Source organism: Polypterus senegalus, chromosome 3 (assembly GCF_016835505.1).
Source record: "Polypterus senegalus isolate Bchr_013 chromosome 3, ASM1683550v1, whole genome shotgun sequence".
NCBI lineage: Eukaryota > Metazoa > Chordata > Cladistia > Polypteriformes > Polypteridae > Polypterus > Polypterus senegalus.
The window spans coordinates 113113906-113130663 of record NC_053156.1 but is presented as its reverse complement, the minus strand read 5'-3'; the positions used below and the strand labels follow the sequence as shown (position 1 = coordinate 113130663).

Genomic DNA, 16758 nt, shown 5'->3' with positions numbered 1-16758 from the left:
CCTGATTACTAGGCCTGCTTTCTTTCACTTAAGAATCATAGTAAAAGTTATATCTCTAATAACATTAAAAGACACTGAAAAATTACTTCATGCTTTTATTTTTAGTTGACTAGCAAAATTAGCTTGTGCTTTTGCTTTTAGTCGATTAGATTATGGTAATGCTCTCCTAACAGGGTTGCCTAAGAAAGATATCAATTGGTTGCAATTAGTGCAGAATGCAACAGCCAGAATATTAACTAGAAAAATTAAAGTTATTTAAATAAAAGTTGAGAATATCCCACAAGATTTAGCGTCATTACATTGGCTGCCTATGCCATTCAGAATTAACTATAAAATACTACTAAAGGTTTATAAATATTTAAATAATCTTGCTTCGTCCTGTATTTTGGAATGTCTGTCTCCTTACACTCCAAATTGTAACAAGAGATCCTCGAATGGTGGTCTGATTATTATTTCTAGAACCAAGCTTATAAGAAGTGGTGAGGCAGCCTTTTGCTGTTATGCACCTAAAATCTGGAATACTTTAACCATAGAAATTTACCAAGCTAACTCTGAGGAGCATTTTAAAAAACTGAAAAAAACTCATTTGATATGGCTTTTTCGTAGCTACATTTTAGTTGTATTCTCAACAGAATATATGGCCATAGAATTATCATACATTTTGTTCAGGACTGTGCAGACTGTACTAATATCCACTATTCTCTGTTGTTTTCTCTGGTTCTTTTTCGATTTGTGCCACCACTACCTGATCTAGGCACTTGAGATGATGGAATGAAGGCAGGTGTCTCAGCTGTCCACAAGACCAACTCCTTCAAATCCCATTGTGTGAATTATGAAATTTACTAAGTTTGATTTAAGAATAATTATTAGAATTCCCAGTGGAGGCTGAGTGGAAATTTGGCCTTGGGACCCCTCCAGATTTTATTTTTGTCTCCAGCCTAACTGGAGTTTTTTGTTTTTTTCTGTCCTCCTGCCATCTGTCTTTACCTTATTGTGTTGTTATTTATTCTTTAATATTATTGCTTAGTTTTAATTGTTTTCCCTTTTTGTAACCTTGTAAAGCACTTTGGGTTACACTGCTGTATGAAAATGTGCTATATAAATAAATGTTGTTGTTGTTAATGGTGGTGTTACTTGTGGGTGGAGTAAAGGGGATACAAATTTTTATTTCAGTATGGACCCTTCTATTCCACTCTTGGATTATGTAATTCTCCTAATCAGCATTTTTCATCAAATATATTTGATTATTGTGTGGTATGCGAAATTAGACTATGGAAAACAGACATGTCACTTCAGCTTTAGCAATGTGAAATGTTAGTAATTACAACCAAATAAAAATGATTGACTGCATATGGATGAGCAGTAATTTGAAAAGTTGCTGTTCTGCACATCAATCCATGGATAGAATTTTAATACCACCTTAGGAAAATTTTTACGCATGACTTGCTTTTTAGAATGCATTCCTGAAATGCCCCACTGGTGTGCTTTAATAATTAATTGGCATTTCTGAATCATGTTTATAATGTATAAATGTAAGCAATGTATAATGTGTAATGTATATTAGCTTTCCATGTTTTATTCCTTGTTGCCTTTATATTGAGCTTAGGTGGGTGGAGCCACCTGATGCTGCAGAGGGGGAACTGCACCCATCAGTATTTAAGCAGCAGCATGTACCATTGTTGCTTCAGTAGTGAAGTTTTTCCTGACTAGTGGTTTCATTTTTCATTCTAATAAAGTATTTCCTATTTTGAATCCTGCTGAAGAATTAAGGTATTTTCTGTTTTTTATATTTATTTATTTTTGCCTTTAGGGTAGACTTTTCAAGCAAACCTATTTTGTTTTCCTTTTTTGCTCCTCTCTGAGTTTATTATGGAATTATTTTTGATTCCTTACTGTATAATAAATATTTAAATAACAATATCTTATCTTATCTTGTTTTGTTATCTTGGACCAGTTTTTGCTGTCTCTCTTTAAAGTTAATATTAGTCTTCAAAGCCTTTGCCCCTGATTTGTACCTGTGCAGGCCATAAGACTGCCTCTTCAGTTTAGATCCTGGCTACCTAAAGTGATGAGGCCTACTCTTTTGATACAGAACTGTGGTCTAGTTTTAATTTATGAACAGGCAAAATCAAAACAATGGCATTAAATCTATAAGGGCACAATGCTACTCACATTGCCACATGCTCATGTAAAACAGCAAATCAAAATTAAAAGGGTAAGTACGAACAGGAAAATAACTTATTACTGAGTAAGAAAGACAGAGTAATGGTAATTTTCAAGTGCTTCAGGAAATAGTTTATATTTTGGTACAACTGCCTTTAACTTAGCATCTATGGACAAGGTTGACATCAGTTTTAAATTTTACACCACTGCAACATTGACAAGTCTGACATGTTCATCTTCAAAATAAGCCTTGTTGTCCCTTAGCCACTCTAACTGTGAAGACATTTGGCACAGACATACTGCAACATGTAAAGAGTGTTGTACACTGTAGAGACATTAACTTGTGTTATTTTTTTCTTAACATCTGATTTATCACCAATGTTTCTGAATGACTTCACAAAATGATTTTGAAAACGAGTAGCTTTTTTGAGAAGTGAATGTACTGATCGAAAATTCTTTACCTTGTATGTCCATTCATCAACATTAACTCCCTGCCTGACATCAGAGGCTGCTTTACCAATGCAGGTTTCCAGAGTTGTGGCAATCACTTTTTGTAACTGAGCAAGCCATTCCTCTATAGCTGAAGACAGAGGAACCTAGAAAATTCAAAGTGTGTTACTTTTATAGGGGCCTTTTCATTTTCATCAACTTTATTTTATGTGGTCTGACTGATGTCATATAAAGTTTAATAATATAATGTATACTGTATCCTTCCTATAACAACTGGTAGAACAAGCTCAATTTTTTGATACTGTTAGAACAAACAAACTATTAACGTTAAATGTTTGAATTTAACGTATCTTTCTTCTGTAACCTATTCTGCTGTTCATTCTTGGAATATACTAGTAAATACTGGTTTACAATGTGTCTAGACAACAGATAACAATTTTCTGAATGGTCAGCAAACTCATCCTTAATTCATTCCTTAAGTTTTAGCTTTTCTTTAATTGTATATATTTAACTATTAAAAAGATTTGACTGGACCTACAATGTTAGCAGTTGTTCTACTTCAGCAGTTAATAGTGCACAAATTCAAACCATTTTTCACATCTTATCTGTCCCTTGAATGTCTCAAGTTTCAGTCTCAATCTGAAAACAGAGACTTAGTGTCATCCTCTGCACTTGCACTAATTTGTACAATTTTCTGTGTCACTTTCCTTTGGTATACTTAATTGTTCATAACAGTGTGTTTATTTGGCACAAAACTTTCCACTGAAAATGTAGCACTGTAACCTGATTGAAAACCAGGCTGTCCTGATCCCACATTTCCACCCCATTTCAAGGAAATTGGCATTTCAAATGCAGTAAAGGCCTCGGAGGAGGGCTGGTCATCAACACAAAATGAGGTCAAAGGGTTTGTTCCATAATTTTAAGCTGGCCTTAAATTTAGATTTTAAACTTAGAGAGTTCCATCCCTACCCCCACTCCCTTAGAAAAGAACAATCATATTTTAAGTTCTGCACAGTTGTTTTTCATCGTTTTATTTATATTTTTCAAAAAGCTGTTTTTTCAAATATGGTTCAGATTTAAAATAGCTAAAATAATTTAAAAAAGGCAGTTCAATGCAAAAATTAACTGCCACTTCTAAAAAGAAAAATAATTCATATTTTTTACTTAATCTGGACTCATGTGCAACTACAATATGCCAGTAAACAATCATGAGCTTCATTTATTGGCAACAGTCTTCATTGTTTTTTAACAGAATACAGCCTGATCATCCAAGTTGGGAATGTTTATCATCTATTTGAATAATGGATGAAAAGGCATAATAGTATCACATTTCTTTCCAGTTCACATAAGAAAAATACATTTGTAGAGATTCAATAAATTGAGTAACCAACAGGTATTATATAGAATTTTAGAGTTATTTGGTAAATTCCATTCACCGCTATTTAACTTCTGGTATTTGCTAAACTAGGTTGGAGCTCAAAATAAAGCTGGATGATGCTTAAAATAGTATAAGAATAAATCTGAGAAAGACATGTGTGGATTATCACCGGAATTCAAATAAAAAATTATTTTGTTATAATACTTTCCAAAGGTACACCATAACTGTAAAAATGGTTTAAACAAACATTTTGTATTTTTACTGTGTGTACCAATACAAACTAAATAAATATAACACAAAAACACTGAAAATATAATACCTCTTCTGTTAGATCTAGACTTTCACCATCTTTTGAAATTACAGATACAATCTGCAAAGAGTTTTTGGGGTCCGTGTTGTTGGTAGAAACTGGGCTCTCAACTGATAAACCAATCTTAGAGATCAAAAAGAAGCAAGTTTACAACAGAAAAATATTTTTTATCATGAAACATAGAATATTGAAGCATACATACCATGCAGATGAGTTTGACTACTACTTAAAATATATAATTTTACTGTTTTTATTGCAATAATGCTTCTAGAGTGCTTAACAGGAAAATGACAAGTGGTTGTTGGAAGTCATTGATTTACAAGATGGAGGAGGGCAATGTACCCATTTCACACCCTTGTGTGATCTCACAGTTACTCTTCATCTATTATAAGTTGAGGGTGTATTTTGCCCTCCATGTTTCCTTTACAATGATGAAAATGCATTCATAAGCATACACTTGATGTAACTATTGGGTGGTAAATACAGCATTTAATGTTAGAGGAGAAAAGCAGTTAAAGTGACTAATATCATATGAAAAACATCAGTACTATCATAAAAGACACCAAAATAAATTACAGTAAAATAGGCTTACTGATCTGGCAGATCTGGAGACAACACTCTCATTGTCAGTGTAGTGAGCTAAACTTTGCACGCTGGCAGATCCAAGTCTCTCAGTAAGCCCAGGTAACATCATGGTGTCAAGTTGTTCTACTGCAGAGCTACTGCTACCCTGAATATTACTGGATGACTCCAATCTCACATTATGGATGCCACTAAATATCAGACTGAAAAAAGAAATTATATTTATAATTTTTAGACAACATTAGAAAGTTAAATAAGAGCTTATTTTTTACTATGAAGCTTACTTATTTTAATCATCAATTCAACCATTTTCTAAAATGAACTAAAATAATATTCTCATCACTTAGATTTTGACGGAAGAGTAACTGAAGAAAAACCCATGAAAATATGAGCAGAGGGTACAGACTTTTCAGAGACAGTCATTGGGTGATTATGGGCCCAGGATTTGTAATCATGGAGAAAGAGCATCATCTGTGGCACTCTTACGATAAATGTATTTTGTGCAGTGCTTCACAAACCTTATCCTTTAACACTTTTCTTTATTGATCATAACCACCTAAACTCAGTACTGTTATTTACATAGCTAGCTCTTGTATTCCAGTAGGTAATTTGCCTTTCAATTTCTTTCCTTAGCAGTCTTTTCTCCATATTAATTTTGTCTATCCACCATGCCCCAGCTATTACTGAAGCTTGTTGGTGTTTTCTGTGCATTATATTATAACCATTACTTATTACAGTGTACAGATTGAGTTCCTTTGGATAATGACATCCTTCACATATATTCTACAGCTCTTTGATGGCCAGTTCTATTTTTAACACTGTCATTTGCTTGGCTGGTAACATCACTTCAAAAGAGGCTCTCTGAAACAATGAAATAATTACAAGAGCAGGCTCAGTTATGGAATGTATATCACCGGAGGTAGTAGTGAAGGACAGAATAAAAACAAAACTGAGTGCTATTAGGAACAATGCTACACATTCTCTCTCTGACATACTAACAGTGAGTACTTTCAGCCACTCTATCTATCTATCAAAACTTCTGTAAAAAGCCAAAGTTCTCATGGCCCAAACAAAGTTCTATCTATCAATCACTCACCTGTAGTAGCCATAAAAATGTTCTCAGTTTTCACTGTACTAGATTAAAAAATACTTTTATCTTTCAACTTAATATCTCTCTTTTTTAACCAAAATAAGTAAGATATTTTTCACTGATGAAACACTTTCAACTTTTATGTAGACAAATTGTACTGTACCTGAAATGGTTACATAGAAGGCTGAAGTCTGTTGGGCAACTCAAAAAGGAAAGAAGAACAAAATCTGGTAAAAAGTAGAATCGTGGAAAAGCTTGACGTTTACGGCCCAAGAACATAGCCAGTGACTGGCAGCAAGTTTCCAAGTCTGTAAACATATGCTTCAGCATAAACTCTTTGGATGCTTCTTCTGCACAGCAGCACTAAAAAAGAAATATGGCTATTAAGGACCTGCTATGGCTACACACAAAGAAATATAATCATGTTGATCTTTCATAACACATTTGATGTTCAAGATAACCACACCTGTAGAATGTTTCTTGTGTTACTTGCCAAATGCATCATTTTAATCCAGTTTTTGTCCACTTTACTAAATCGCTTAGCATCTTGGTGTAGCTCCTAGAAAATAAAAATAAGAAGCAGTCTACTATATAAAAAGTAAATTTATAATCACCACAATTTTGCAATGTAAATATACACTAATTAGCATTATAAAGGGACTTCGCATTATTAATCGGGAAATGAGAATAACCTTTTAATTGAAATCATAAAACTAATGTTACAAATATTTATAGCATAGCATAACATTCATAATACTTGCAACGAATGAATTTAGAATAAACATATATTTGGGATGAAAGGAGAAAAACAGAGCGACTAAATTTGGCCCAGTGTGACTGAGTAAGGTTGTGGCATGTCCATGGCCTGTATTTAATGGTGCTAGGAAAGTCTGTCTCACTGTAGTCTCCATATCTCTGGAAATGTGATGCAGTGCTAATTATTTCCAAAATATTTCATCACATAATTATTAATAAAATCAACTACTCTTCTTAGTTACCTTAGGTAACAATAAGGTTACTAAAAGAATAAGAGTACAGCAAAAATTAATGTTTTATAATTTATTTTACAGTAGAACTGCAGGTTCAACATTGCACATGTATTGCATTAAAGTTACAGTACAAAACAAAACAAAAAAAATCTAAAAACAGTGTCATAGAAGACACAGGTTGAATGGCAATCTGGCCATGATACAGGAAGGATATGGATGGGCTTCCCGACCGAGTTGGTTAATGGGTAACTTTAATGATCAGGAGGCCATTATGAGGGGGAAACAGAGAGCGACTGCCTCCCAAGGGCTTTATGTTCTCCCAGCACACTGGGTGGCCATGTCCCTCTGGTATGGCTCCTGTTTGGTCACCTGTAGGGCTGCATGGGAGTTGTCGTTTTGTTGGGTTGCCCTGTTGGGGTTCTATGTGCTGCTAGGGGGAACTGCAGGGAGAAGGCCTCCCTATTTTACAGAAGGGTTCTATCAGACCCAGAAGTGCTTCCAGGTGGTAATCCTGTTGCAGCAGAAGTACTCCAGGTTCATGTTGAAAAGCAGCCACTCCTACTCATACCGTAGTCAGTATTGGGAGGAGGTGGACAAAGCTTGATCGGAGGAGAGTGGAAGTGGAAAAGAAAAGGGAAGGAAATGAAAGAAACAAAATAAAACAGAACTGTGAGTGAAAAATAGGAACAGATTATTAATTTGAAAATTTATGTGAAAAGCATTTTCCTGTTACATCTTTTCCTATTTCTTAAAGAAGAAATCTGATAAGTTTCATTAAAAACCAATGACTAAAAAAGCAAGGTGGTGAAACTCACTGTACAAATTAAACATACAGTAAATGTTGCTATTAGTAGATCTGATACTCAGTTTTTTCAGTGGCTCAGTATGAAAGCAAACACAGTGCAAATGCCACTTTGGAATGATAACATTGTGTATACTGAAAATGATTTTGAGGTTTTAAACAACTTTGGGAGTGGCAGAGAGAGAGATAGAGAGAGAGGCTGTGAGGATGGCCCATTGGTTGGCATTGCTTCTCCAACTACAATGCACAAGGCTACTGAGGACTTGTTTATTTGTGGACCTAGATACATGCTTTCATGCAGATCTTGTTCATAAGTCAAATTTAAAAGCTATTCTTTACAGAAAATTATTGGTATTACAAATTATATCTGAAAGAAAGAGAAAATTCCTATCCCCGTCCCCCACTTATCATTTTTAGTAACAGTGCATAGTTAAATATGTAGTCGCTACGAAGAAACTCTTGACACAGACTGTTACAGAAAAATACTTGATCTTCTTTCTTTTTGCATTCCAGTACCATAAGTAATCCACACCCATTTCTGATTTTAAAAAATGCACTTGAATAAAAGGAGCATATTAATTAAAAAAAGAGATACATTATGTAGATACAGTAAGTATAAGTGCTTAAATATGAAAAACTCTCACCTTCCAAATGCTTGGAATAGTAAAAATTGGTTCCAGATTGTGCCACATATCTTGTACTTCAATCCAAATTTCTAAAACCATGCCAACTTCCTTTAACTTTTCAGACCATGAAGCTGCATCTTCTCTCAAAGGACCAATGTGCTTTGATGTCAGCATCTGAGCTAGAAGGACCCTTGTATTCTCTACTTGCTCTAAAGTCTGAAGTGTGTCCTCTTTTACCAAAAGGACAGGTCCATAGTTTTTGTACAGTTCAAAGTTTAGAACCTGTAAATTAAAAATGATTTGAACCTTTACTTAAAAAGAGCAAAAAACAGCTTATAATGGATTTGCCATGAAATAAACATTATACTAATTATTTGCAGATTATATTAATAACTCATCTTATTTTCAAGTAGAAGAATGTAATGGTTTTTAAAATTCTAGCATTATTCACTGGTCATGTTTCATTTTTAACAAAGGTGGAAGAGATTAAATTCGTACATGCTCTGTCCATTCATCTTCAATTGTCCTCATTTTCATTTCCAGCTGTAACTCTTCAGTGGCTGCTTTGGCTATTGAAATAATATCTTCTTGATGCCTGCAATGGGAAAAACACCAATACTACAGATGAGCCTACCTAAGCCAAAATCTACAATATAAAAGTTCAATTACATTGTAAGTTTAACAGTCAATCTAACCTTTCAAGTAAGTACACACATATCCTTACACACAGCATTCATGGGAACAAACTTGATACTCACTCTAGGTGAGAATCATTGTTCTTTACAGAGTGCAGGAAGAATATCAATTCAACTGAAATGGAGAAATATGGAAACCCCAAAAACAACACATATACTGTAAGCATGTGTGGAAGTAAAAATATGATCAAGCAGTGAATACTTTCTCCACATTTTGATCCGTACCATTGGCAACATATCTATGTCTCATGGCCAAAATTTGTTAATAACAAAACTAACATAAGTGCTCATCCGACAGAAGTAAGTACAGTATAATCATCCATTAGTTGTATGTGACTACGAACACCAAGTCCTCCCAAATATTATTAGAAATGCCCTTACTCAAATCACAACCTTATTTATAAGTAAATACAGTTTTTTCATGAGCCATACTGCTTGATAAAACATGTGTGGCTAAGGGTTAAAATAAGGACAAGGAAATATTGTTTTTTCATAATACATTGTGGAAAGACATCTTGTATACTAAACCCTCAAAAAGTGGTTTAGGTAGATGTCATCATTCCAGATAGAAATTTGTTTGCAGCAGGGACATAAAAACATTAAACACTGTTCCACAGACACAAGAAATAAGACAAGAGAAGAATAACAGATTTTTAAGTATAATCTGAAAGCAGATACAGTACCAAGCATTCTTACAGATAACTATTGATTTACAGCAGTATGGTGTAATGATTAAAAATTCTTCAAGTCACCTAGTGCAACCAGAATTCAAAATACTTAAAGAACTGGGAATAAAAGTTCTTACCGGTAAATCTTCTGCTTTTGAGTCTTGGGAATCTAAATCTATAGCATGATGGTAACAGTTGAATTTTTACAAACAGAGAGTGGGCTTATGTCTAAATGAATAGAGCTGGCCTTCTTTCTAACTTGGCTGTGATAAAGCTCAGTGAAAAAGGACAGCTACACAACAGTAATTTTACGAATTTAATGTTTTTGAAATAGTTATTGTTCTCCATAACAAGCTTCCTAAGTTAACATATAAACAAAAATCTAATAACTGATTCGAAAAAGACTAATACACTACTCATAATATTTTGCCTGCCTTAAAACAATTCAGTTTTCTTGGAAAGAATTGCAATTTCTGCCCTTCTTACTGCGTTCTTCTATATTCCGATTAAAGGTTAAGTCCATTGGTAATGAGGCTCCTGAATATTTCTTGTACTACGTCATCTCTGAATTCTGTGTTTTTAATATTTTTAAAAGGAGAAAAGAGGGGAACATGTAAAATCTACAGGCATAGCCTTGGTTAAGAACTTTAGCTATAAAAAGAAATGATTCTACACTTTAACAAAACAATCGCCCTAAAATATACCTATCCACATGTAAAACTCTTCCCAGTTAGTTTCAGTATATAAATATGTAATACTGTAGAACAAAATAAAGCCAGAAACCTCAAGGTGACCCAGTGACTAATGAGTGTTTATCTAGGAAACAAATATCTGCATATATTTTGTGTTTAATTGGTTGAACAAATCAAGAATTAAGAAAATCAAGTTAGTATCTAAGCAGAAATTATAATTTAGCTGTATTAGACTGTATTAAACACGAGTAAAAAAACATTAAATACCAATCAGGTGTGGGTTCTGGAACATTTGAAGTACTTAAATAGCAAATGTACAGCAGCATTTTTTATGTCATTCTGGTGACAAAGTCAGCAGCTTCACTCAGCACTGCTCTTAAGTGAATACATATTAACAATATGCAACATTAAGGATAGCCTCTGATAAACTTTATTAATAGTAAAATAATGATTCAGAAGACACACTGTTTTATTATGAACAATGTTACAAACCAGTTTATTTGTTACATAAAGGCAAATTATAATGATGCAAAATGTTTTTGTGTGTGTAGTGTTTTTGTGTGTTTATGTTGTTTAGCATTTTTTTAAATCTCTGATTTTCATGAATTGTAATTTGAATATCTTTAAAAAGTTCAATAATTAAAAACTAAACTAATATATTTGAATAATGAAGCAAACTTTTCTCTTAATAGATGAGATGCCAAAGATAATTGTTTATCACTAGTATAAATCACAGTGCACTGTATATCAAGTTAGTATGATTTATGAGCAAGATCAGTTTAGAAATGTAACATCTGTGGACATGTTAGAAAGATATCTCAATCAATGGGTCCAACCTTCCCTTTTCCTGTTGTTTTATCTTACTAGTAAATGCTCTTCATATTCACAAAGCATATAATAATTTTAGTTATTTACTGATGTTTAGTTATGTATTAAGTATTAAAGAATGTTAGCGTTGAGTATTGTCTATTGTCCAGGGTTTTGTCTTTGGTCTTCCTTTTCATATGTTATTTACCTTAGACCCTGCCCATCTTGAAATGTTGGACAACATTAATTATGTAGCTATGTTATTATGTTTTAATTATGTGACTGTCACACAATAAGAAGGCTGTGGAAATCAAGTACATGCTTCAGGGAGTGTTTGAAATTCTGCTTTTCCCTACAGTTTTTAGTATTTTGTTAAAATGTATCAGTGATTTATGATCACTGCTGTTTATCTTTAGATTTCACTGCCTTACTCTGGAAATCTTTGCCTGTTTTGCGCATCTATCTTAGCTTTAATCTTTGTTTTTGGCTCTAGTGTAACAGCTGCTAAAACAAATATTTTGTTTTCAAAAAATCTCTTTATAATCCTATTAGTATATCTGCTCTAAGAACTTGTCCAAATCTACCCCTTAAAAATATTTGTACTGTTGATGAAGACTGATAGCACGACTGCATGCTCCACTTCTGGGGTTAGGGAACTGTTCTGTGGAAACCATCTTTATGTAACAGTGAAGAACAACCATTAAGTTTGAGAACTGGGTGTGGCAATGTAAAGATGAGAGAAAGGGCAGAATCAGATACAGATACTGAGACAGGAGCTATTAGGACAGCAAGGACTGAGAACCACAAACTCAGGTAAACACAAAACATTTGCTTTAATTTACATTACAATAAGTATGGTAACAAAGGTGAAGATCACATATCAGGCATGTAAATGTATGTAAAAAAAAAAAAAAGAGTAAAAAAGAGTAATGCAAAGGAATAGCAAACAATTTCAACAGAATAATGGCATAAATCACTAATGTACATAAACAAATGAGTAAAATGTACATGAACACCATGAAAGGAATGCTCTACTTTCACTTCCCAAACCTCATATTTTAGCTGCTGTATATCTAGGTTCACATAACAACCTAACCACAATCATGAGCTTGAAAGCAAGCAACAAATGAAAGAATGAGCAGTTTGCTATACCCAACACTCAGGTTATAGCACATATATTGCATGTATTTGTTAGGCTGACCCACCAAAAATATTTAAGTGACTACATAATAGTACCTAAAACCTATACAACAAAAACAGTATTTGAATAAACCAGTAAATATATACCAGTTGACAAAACTGAACAAAATCATTTATAAAGCTAAACTGATAACATTCACTTGTTATAATTCTAAAATAATTAGGAATATATAACTTGTATTCATAAAGAAACAATATTTCTTATGAATTGCATAATTACTTACTTCAGAAGATCAATATCTAATAAATGATGAAGCTTAAACACAGTGGCTTCTAGTGGAAATGAACTTCCTGTAACAGCCATCACCTGAAGCCAGTGACGGTTACGAATTTCCTATGGAATAATCAAAATAAGACTTTTTTAAGTGATCATTGGTATAGTAGTACTAGGGTGTTGTACCATGTTAGCCATTATGAATGTAGTGAGAAGTCAAGCAAAATGACACCTTTTATTGGCAAACTAAAAGGATTACAGTATGCAAGCTTTTGAGACAAGTCAGGCCCCTTCTTCTGATAACTTTAGTGATTTGTCTATTTTTATTATCACATATTACTGTAAATATAATGCCAAATAAAACCTCAAAAAGGTAGCTAAGACTTTCCTTTCTGAATTAAACAGCTTTAAGCTGTTCCCTGCCATTTTCTGGTCAGGGACACGATAAAATGTGTCAAGAACATCCAGGATTTGTCCCAGGACACTTCTTCGTGGGCATGCAGGAGGCATCCTCTCCAGATTTTCAAAATAAAATGAAGTGTTATACATTTGGAAGGTTTGTCTCAATCTTAACCTACAATCACATAACACATACACCTAGGCATGTTGAAACAATCACAGATTCAGTCATCAGCCTAAGATGAACTTGTCCTTGGAATACAATTAAAACTTTTTAGTGTCTGAACATTGTTAAAAAATTAATGACCAGGCTGTAAATCAATTAACAGCTCCTCTCTCCAAGTTCAGATAAAGGAAAGCTGCTGTTTCTGATTCAGTGCCTCCAGTTATAAAGTTGAGACAACTGCGAGATAAAAATACAGCTTTAAGGTCCATATTTACAAATCCTGCAACAGTTTTTGCTTTTCCCCTCAACAGTGACATGACATTCCATGTTTCAAAACCCAAATTAGAAGTAGTAAAAGTAATTTTAGTAGTATTGTCAAGTGTACAGAGTGCAGTGAAATTCTTACTTGCTTGTCCAACCAACATGCAACACTTTGCCAGTCTATTTATTTTGTACTTGTTATTCCTAGATCTAACCATAAAAGAAGTGGTGAGGCAACCTGTTTTTATGCACCTAACATTTAGAATAATTTACCAACGGAAATATACTAGGCTAAATCTGTGGAACATTTCAAAAAAACCTTTTTTTAATCTGGCTTTCCAGAAATTACAGTATATCATAGTGATCTGATTATCAGTTTAGTTCCTTGATGCTCTAATAAGTACCCAGCGTTAATCCATTGTTTTTTTTTATGTTTTTTTGTCTTCCACTGCAGGAAATGAGGAGGACTTGGAAACCTTACTATTAAATGTAATAACTGTATCAACTGTGCCCAGTGGAGGGTGGGTTACCAGCTGCCCTAGGTCATTCTGACTTTCATGATGCATAAACTGATTACTATCAGGCCTATTTGATTTGCTTGTTTATGTCTTCTGGCCTTGGAGTTTTTTGTTTTCCTCTATTCCATGTCAGCTGGGCACACAATCCCATTTAGGAATCAATAACTTTATCTACATCCTATGTGAATTAATGGAAACCACTATGGACTGTTTTATTTGCTTTTGTATCTTTTCAACTTTAATAACATCAAATTGTTTCTACTCAATGGGTTGGCATGTACATATAGTATGTCTAGGTAATATATATATATATACTGTATATATTTATTTTCATACATATTAATTAGATATGTTTGTTCTATTGTCTGCCTTAATGTATACATATTTTAATTAGAAAACCTTTTTCTGATAAGAGTGAAGGTTTGTTTTGCACTTTAGTGGTTACATTTTGCTTAACAATACCTAGTTGATTTTGCATTTAGCATAATTACATTTATTATAAATTATTATAGTATTAATTAATGAAAACAATCCAAGTAACTTTAATATATTTTTGTTTTGTTGATTAATCTGTAGAAAGCACCTTAAGTTGCATGTAAATGTATAAGTTGCTATATAAATAACATTATTATTATTATTATAGTTATTATTACTTAGGAGGAAAAGTTTACTATCTATTGAGACTGTGATCACTCCTTTACAATCAATCCAGTTATTACTTGTGACTTTCAGTGCGAGTCCACATGATACTTTAAGACTATGACGTTTACAAGTTTCCATTTTAAATTTGTGTGCATCAGAAACACTTAAGATTTACCTTGCAGAAAATAAATCTTTTATAAACATAATAAGGAGCATCAACATACCTTTGTGGCTAGGATGTGTAACATGGGAATGCAGTCAATGTAGAACTTGATCTGCCTGGCCATTTCATTGTAGGCATCCCAATCTGTAAGCTGGTCATTCCAGGCTTGACACTGAGACCAGTAGTCTCTAACCTGCACATAAAAATAGAGGCAGTGCAGTTACCACTTATGAGTGATGACAGCTTTGAACAGAGAATGCGATTGATCATCTTTCTCTTAAATAACCCACCCTCCCAAGTTCTAATATATTTCAATATCCAGGGCCAAGACCCGGCTCAGGGTGAGGCTTTGGCTTTTTAGAGTTGAAAGGGAAAGCAGCTGTTTACTGTACTCCAGTGTTAGCTAAGAGATAACACAGGTAAAGGACACTGAGGTTCAACAAGAAAAAAAGCTTTAAAACCTACCAAATATGTCCAATTTGAAACAGCAAATGCTATGTGCCTGTCACATTTCTAAACCATTCTTTTGACAGCAAAAGTCAATTGGTAAAAATAAATTTTATCACAGATTCTTGGATTTTTTTTCTTGCTTGTTTGCTTGCACCTGGTGCTATGGGTGGAATTTGGACCACCCCATCCTCCCACCATTAAATACATTTCAGAGGCTTTTGACTGTGTATTAGGCTAGTTGTGTATCTGCAATTCTGATATACAATGTGAAAGGTACATTGTCTTAAATCGAACCCTTTGCTGCTTCAATGTGGACATATTTGGAAAGTTTAAAGACTTGCTTTCATGTTGGACCCCTATGTCCTTAACTCCACTATAAAGCACAAAAGCGGGGTTGATTTAAAATTCATTAAAATGCACCACTTTAGAATGCAATGTCTTTTGGCAAATTGATATATACTTTGATTTTGAAAAACCCTGGGCAGACATAGTGATTCACATTAATTCTGTTTATTTCAACATCCCAGGCTATATTCATTTATGGACAGTGTTCCTTGAGGAGAAGAAACCAAAAAGAATGTCAACTAGGGAAACATGAAAACAGGACTAGATAAGACAGGAAAAATTTACAGCAGAACTAGCTTTGTTTTGCAATGCAACTGTAACAAACAAGCTTTATTTAAAAATGTAAAACCAAACAGTAAGCAATAATTGTGCTGAAATAGAAATGATCTATCTTTAAATAATTTTTACATGTTCCTAAAAATTAAGGAAACAAAGGAAAATGAATTTGTTTCACTGGAAGTATCCCTAAATAGAGTGCAAGTGTGTATCCTGTTGCTAGGATATGCAAATGTAACCTACTAAGAGTATTAAGAAACTGGATGCATGGATAGAAAGATATACAGTATTTCATTCTTCTTGTAGCACAGGCTTCGTGCCAGATTTAGACTACTGTCAAACCATCTCTGACAGGTAATTCTACCAATATCTTAGGCTCAACACGGATCCTTTGCATGTATCACAGAAAGTCGTTATGGGTGTAGACATGTTCAGCCACTCTGTGAATACTGTGATTATACTTATTTGCCTTTTATGCTAGTTCAGTTTCTACTTGACTTGCTTTATTTTGTTGTTTTAGGACTAATTTTAAATAAATGCTTCTTAACTACTAAAATACACTTCAGTTGTTCTAACATAATATAAACACGAGTTGTAATAGATGACTTGCATAGTGATAATAATAGTAATACCTCCTTTGTGCTCTGTGGTAAGTCCACTTCAGCCCACAAGGTGTCCCTGAATCTTTGATCAAAGGCAAGGAATTTTTGAAACAATTCATAGAGTGCACCTAGATGCCTCAAGTCCTATACACCAACAAAAATAAAAATGACATTATTACAGAAACTGCACACAAATCTATTTAAAGGAGGGAATGGAAATATACAGTGAATTTAATCACTTTTTGGTCAGTATTTTTAAAACATTGTATT

At 33.6% G+C, this 16758-nt stretch overlaps 1 protein-coding gene across 1 annotated transcript in view; it reads right to left on the bottom strand.

The window, feature by feature from the left end:
- Window positions 1-16758, bottom strand: part of LOC120526593 (dynein heavy chain 5, axonemal-like) — a 259504-nt gene that overhangs the window by 123638 nt on the left and 119108 nt on the right. The window contains exons 32-41 of the mRNA XM_039749755.1: window positions 16519-16632; window positions 14877-15008; window positions 12677-12786; window positions 8889-8985; window positions 8409-8672; window positions 6440-6532; window positions 6137-6336; window positions 4894-5086; window positions 4311-4424; window positions 2625-2759 (exon numbers count right to left, since the gene is read on the bottom strand). Of these exons, the coding sequence (XP_039605689.1) occupies window positions 2625-2759; window positions 4311-4424; window positions 4894-5086; window positions 6137-6336; window positions 6440-6532; window positions 8409-8672; window positions 8889-8985; window positions 12677-12786; window positions 14877-15008; window positions 16519-16632 (1452 nt within the window). The remainder of the gene's footprint in view (window positions 1-2624; window positions 2760-4310; window positions 4425-4893; window positions 5087-6136; window positions 6337-6439; window positions 6533-8408; window positions 8673-8888; window positions 8986-12676; window positions 12787-14876; window positions 15009-16518; window positions 16633-16758) is intronic.